The 6,205-nt window shown below is 44.8% G+C and overlaps 1 protein-coding gene across 1 annotated transcript; it reads right to left on the reverse strand.

Moving 5' to 3' along the window:
- Window positions 1-1,298: 1,298 nt before the first annotated feature.
- Window positions 1,299-4,320, reverse strand: LOC109906873 (somatostatin receptor type 1-like). Its single transcript, XM_020504715.2, has one exon. The coding sequence runs from the start codon at window positions 3,255-3,257 to the stop codon at window positions 2,142-2,144; it is 1,116 nt and encodes a 371-aa protein (XP_020360304.1). The 5' UTR covers window positions 3,258-4,320; the 3' UTR covers window positions 1,299-2,141.
- Window positions 4,321-6,205: the final 1,885 nt, after the last annotated feature.

The following is a 6,205-nucleotide window of genomic DNA, read 5'->3' on the forward strand; positions in this document are numbered from 1 at the left end:
TCTATTACACAGTGTGACATGGAAACTGTAAGAGCACCGTGAGAGCACTCCGAACATGACGTGCATTTGATTCGTTTTTTTTCTTCAATTTGTTACTCTGCTCGTTGTTATCCACTTTTATTGTAGACCAGTGTCTAACATATGGTACGTTGCCATAAAACTAGCACGTGGACCCTGCCTGGTCTCCCTCTCATAGATTCATCATAAATGTATTGGGCGTAGTCCTGAAGTAGTCGTTAACGATCATTGCATGTAATAGCTCTAGGTCAAGTTATGACTTAACGACCAGAAGTTTTTCCTAGTCAGGTCACATGGCTTGGAAAAACTCCAGGCCCTCGTCATAATTCATCATGTGGGTCAGTTTTTCCTGATCATTTAACCAAGCCCTAGTCAAAACCTCTGTAATATTGTCAAAAACATGACACAGAGCATTTTGTAGGGTCTAATTATGACAGAACACGCAGATGAAGAGTCGCTGCGGTGCTTGTCCAAAACACAGAGGCACGTTATTTACAGTCGTTCCAATCAAAGCTGCTCTCATTGAATCAATGCTGCTCTTATTGAATTTAAAGTGTGTGTGTGTGCTCATTTTTATTTAACCTTTATTTAACTAGGCAAGTCAACATAAGAACTAAATCTTATTTAGAATGACGGGCTACCAAAATGCGTGAGGACGTGAGGACGAGGCTCTGCTCTGCTGTCATGGCTAAACTAGATTAGATGCAGTGATATTACCTGTTGGAGGGAGGAGATAGCGTTAACGTGGATGGAGCTTCCTGATTGGTCATGGGTCGACCTCTGGTCTGTACCTCACAGGGTTAATAGCCAGACACAATCTCATTAATTCATTGTGCCATCTCCACAGCGATATCGTTCCATAAGCGATGTGAGGCAAATCGATTGGACAGATAATATGGGATCGTTTAAGCCTCAAGCCTGTTATCCATTATAATCATAGAACGGTCTGTGACGACAGGCGTTGCATGCCTTCATTTGCCCCTGTGGCCAATTCAGTATTCACAATCACTGTATAATGTGGAACAGGCATTTTTCACTTCTTTCTACCCCATACCTGTGTTGTGTCAGTAGGAATGTTATCTTGCTGCTGAGTTGTGGGCGACACCATCTGTGAGTGTCTGTCAGAGGCAGTGTGTGTGTGTGTGTGTGTGTGTGTGTGTGTGTGTGTGTGTGTGTGTGTGTGTGTGTGTGTGTGTGTGTGTGTGTGTGTGTGTGTGTGTGTGTGTGTGTGTGTGTGTGTGTGTGTGTGTGTGTGTGTGTGTGTGTGTGTGTGTGTCAGAGGAGCGTTGTGCCTCACGGAGCCCATGTGAAAAATTATCACAACTGCTTTCTAAACTGACTGACTGCAGTTCCTTTCGAAAAAAATGTGGAGAGTATTTTTCTGTGCTACTGACAGAGTTTGAATGTCAAAACCATCAGTGAACCGTTCTTTTCAAAACATGATCACCACACTTCCAAATGAAACATTTATTTCAGCTTGGCTATTTACAGTTGTCCCTTTGGGCTGCTTGCATGAACGTGTTTGAGCAAGTGAAAGCAACAGAGAGAACACAGCAGGACTCAACAGAGACGTTGGGCATTAATGCTTTACAACCCCTATGATTCAGACTTGACCTCTGTGGCAAAAGTATGATTCTGCCAATTATTCAATTATTTCCCATGTACTTAAGCATAGGCAGTTTCGGCTTATCATCCAACCCCAAATAAATAAATACATAATTACATATATAGCATATACAGTACAATAAATAGGTTTACAGACAGAAGGACATAGGTCAAACAAACACATGTGCTCTAAACTCCGGGTAAAAGACCAAGTCAAAATTATAAACTTGTCATAGCTGCACCACCTCAGTATGAGAAACCTCATTTGACTTGGCTTGTAGTCAGTCAACCATCACACTGACATCTAGCATCTCTATTTTGTGCATACAACCTCCTGTGCTACATAGTCAATTAATGCTCTTTATCCAGCGGGAAAAACAAAGCCCATATGTGTGTCGTTCTCATCAACTACGGGCCTCACTCATTGTTCGTGTGTGGTGTCATTCGTTGTCATACGTTGCTATCCCATCATTCGCCGTGTGGCATTGTATTTTATCATCTACAACTATTGACTCCTGTCACAGTGTAGTCGTGCGTGACGTGCATGTCCCATTCCGGAACACCATACCAGATGCCAGACATTCCTTAGGGAAGTCTTTCTGTCCATTGGTGGCCTGTCTCTTCAGAGCTACGGCACGGTAGTCCACCTGTTCTCCATCCAGCCCAGACTCCAGCCAACGGAAACACACAATCCTCTGGAACGACCGCCGGAAGTTATCGGACACGAAGCCGTAGAGGATTGGGTTGGCGCCGCTGTTGGCGTAACTCAGGATGACAAAGAGCTGGGTGACCATGGCGTCCGGGGGGCGGTGGAACACGCTGACCAGCTGGACGATGTAGAAGGGCATCCAGCAGAGCACGAAGACCGCCACAATGCACAACACCATCCGCGTGATCTTTTTCTCCGAGCGCCTTCGCTGCAGCCAACCGGCTTTGAGCCCGACCGCACGCATGCGCGCCACCATCAGGCAGTAGCAGAGGCAGATAGCACCTACGGGAAGCAGGAAGCCGAGCAGGAAGGTGTACACCACGAACGCCACTGACCATGCAGCCTCAGGCCACAGGAAGTTGCAGTCCACTCCGCCGTCCTGCGCCGGGACCGTGTCAGCAAAGATGATGATGGGGAGGATGACGAGGAGCGAGAGGCCCCACACGCAGACGTTGACCACCTTTGCCACGGTGGGACGGCGGTAGCGGGCAGCCTTGATAGGGTGAACCACGGCCACATATCGATCCACGCTCAACACCGTCAGACAGAAGATAGATGTAAACATGTTGATGCCGTCCACGCTCAACACCAGACGGCACATGAGCGAGCCAAACGGCCAATGACGTACAGCCGCTGAAGTCGCCAAGAACGGAACACTCAACATAAACAGTTCATCTGCAATTGCCAGATTTAATATATAAATATTGGTGGCAGTTTTCATCTTGGCGTATTTGAGGATGACATAGATGACCATGGCATTGCCTGTAAGACCCACACAGCAGACCAGTGCGTAGATGGAGGGGATGATGATCTTACTGGCATCAAGTTCCTGGTCGTAGTCCTCATAGTCTAGGCTGGAGTTGTAGGGGAGGCCGGTGGGGTATTCTGGGTAGTCACTGGACCGGTTGGTGGCCATGTTTTCCATTTTACCAGTTTACCTCAGTTTTTGCCTCTCCTAGGCCCCTTGGAACTAAGATGCGACTTCGTGTGTATGTTTTCCTATTCAGTCCAGTCTGTCATACCTACTGATTTGAGTCTCTCAGTCCCATTATAGAATATAGTACTCTTCTCAATGCTCTTTAGCTGGCTCTCTGTTAACACCAAAGTGTTGCTTTAGTGTAATGTATCATGGATCTCTGTTAAACTCCTTTCATAATTGGTTCAAAAAGAATGGATAGAGCAGAGTTTTTCTCACTATGGAACCCTAAAGTTCACTTCTGCTTGTTGCTGATTTTCTGGTGTTAATAGCTAAAGTGTCATTGACTTCCGTTATATTCCTTTGATAAATGGGTCAAAAAGGAGTGATGAAGGAGCAGTGGGAGCGTGAAAGATCCTCTTTTGTAGAGGTGCAGCTCTGAAGAGACAGGAGGGAATGTAATGTCTGTAAAGTGTTATTCTCCAATCTCACGGTCCACATGCAACATAGAGGGGGTTAACCTAAACCAAATCTCATGTTGCTCTGTTTCTCACGGATTTCTCATTATAGAGCCCAGCCTTGGTAGTTTCTACTCTCCACTGACTGAAGCAATTTGATCCACAGATGAATTCTTGGCAGCCAAATGTGTAAAATTCCATATTCATTCACAAATAAACTCACATCGTATTACCCATCTGTTTGCAGATGAAATCAGGGCGAGGTTTCTGGGTCTCAATCAAACACAAGGAACCTCGCCAAGAGAGAACATTCATTTCTCTTGATTAGAATGTCCTATTGGAAGGAATTGGACCTGGAGTGGTTGGGAGTTGCCCTGTTCTGTCTGGTTTATCCCAGCTAGTCGAATGGCATACACATCAGGAGTGGTCTTTGGTAAGAGGTGCTGTGGGGAATTCTACACTTTCACCATTCCATGTTTCTGTTTCTGCGGGTTCTCACGGGTGGTCATTCAGTCACTACACCCCGGCTGAACAAGTACATGACAATTCCTGGCTTTGATTTGAGCTCATCCCCGGGATACGTTTACACTCCCATTTTCTTTGAGTTGGCTCCAGGATGCCTGTAAGAAAACACAAAAGAGCAATCACTTGTTTATTCTCTAAAGGAACTCCAAATAAAACATGAGAAGAGCTCTGGCTCTAAGAACGCTGGGTTTTCACAAGAGGTAGCTATCACATGTCAATGGCAATTAATGGGCATTGTTTGTTCTTTCCATTCATGTTTCGCTTGCAGTTTGTGATTCATTTGAAAGACACGTTTTTTCCTTCGATAGCTGATTGTATACTGAGGCGTTGCGGTCTCTCTGCACCTGAACGGAACAGAAAGTAGGATTCCATTTCGCCTCCGTATTCCCCAGATGTGACACCACCAAAAAATTCCCTGTTGTGTTTGTACAAAATGAAAAAGGTTCCAGCAGAAATGGTATGAGGGGGGAATACATCTGCCACATGTATCGCCTGGCTTGTTAGTATGTGAGTGTGTGCGTGAACCTATGCAAGGTCACTGCTCTCCTCGTCCAATTACAGCCGAATGCGAGAGGCAGTGAGAGACACCTTTGACACTTATTTACTTTCTGACAATGAGCAAACATCTAAGGAAAAAAGAAAGGAAAAAAATAAAACAGTTGAGATGTTCACGGCTGTCTAAACAAGAAAAAGGAGAAAAATATGGGAATATGGACTGAACAAACACCCTCTCCGCCTCCTTCTCTCTCCATCCTCCTTTCCATCCCTCTCCTCCATTCTCCAACCAACAGAACATCAAAAACGGGCCCAGTCTATAGAAAGCAGGAAGCTAATTTCATTCGTGGCTGGAATAGGAAACACTGTTTGAATGGCAGTTTTCCTCTATTACGGTAGTTAGGGGAGGGGGCAATCATGGTTCATCTAAAAGTCAACTGAAAGCACTGTGAGTAGAATAAATAAATATAGATAAATATGCCGTTTAGTAGACACAGAATACCACAGAATACCAAAAGTAAAGCAGTGAAGCTATACACCGAGTATACAAAACATTAGGAACACTGGCTCTTTCCATGACAGGCTGACCAGGTGAATCCAGGTGAAAGCTATGATCCCTTATTGATGTCAATCGGTGTAGATGAAGGGGAGGAGACAGGTTAAAGAATGCTTTTTAAGTCTTGATACAATTGAGACATGGATTGCGTAAGATCTAAGTGCTTCTGAACGGGGGTATGGTAGTAGGTGTCAGGCGCATCGGTTTGTGTCAAGAACTGCAACGCTGCTGGGCTTTTGGCGCTCAACAGTGTATGAAGAATGGTCCACCAAACGACATCCAAAGTAAGGGGTGCAACTCAATATTAGGAAGGTGTGCCTAATACTTGGTATACTCACTGTTCATCTGCTGTGTGTGTGTGTGAGACTGCGTGTGATACTGCGTTTTGTATATGTGTGTGTGTGTGTGTGTATATTTAGGTGTCTACCTATTTATGACTGTCTAGTGTCTGTGTGAGTGGCAGGGAGAGAGGGATCAGTACAGATAAGAAGAGAGCATATACAATGGGGCTTGTTATATTGCTGATCTTTAACTGTCTCAAATCATTTATTGTTTCTTTTAGTGTCACCTTCTTCCCTTCCGTGTTGCCTGAGTCATGGTGCCAATTTGTCACCGGTGATGATATCTACTCAATGTGGTGCTAGACTGTCGAGCCTGCTGAACAGGGTTGAGCGGAAGGTATAGGGTGAAGTTGCCCGTAGACTGATTTCAAATTAGTTTGTTATTTTTAATCTAATAGTTAAGGTTAGGATTTGGCCAGGGCAATCTGATATTGTACCCACAGCGGAGTGGTAGAACATGATGCACTGTCTGGGAAGAAGCATAGATATAGGTTAACTAGAACAGGACGTGAAATAATTAAGATCTTGGATTAGCAATAGAGGCTCTACTCTCTTAGAGAAAAAGGGTTACAAAAGGGTTCT

The sequence above is a fragment of the Oncorhynchus kisutch genome, linkage group LG16, assembly GCF_002021735.2.
Source record: "Oncorhynchus kisutch isolate 150728-3 linkage group LG16, Okis_V2, whole genome shotgun sequence".
Taxonomy (NCBI): Eukaryota; Metazoa; Chordata; class Actinopteri; order Salmoniformes; family Salmonidae; genus Oncorhynchus; species Oncorhynchus kisutch.

Bases quoted from the DNA above. Each gene is read 5' to 3' on its own strand.
- LOC109906873 (XM_020504715.2), bottom strand. From the start codon at position 3,257: ATGGAAAACATGGCCACCAACCGGTCCAGTGACTACCCAGAATACCCC.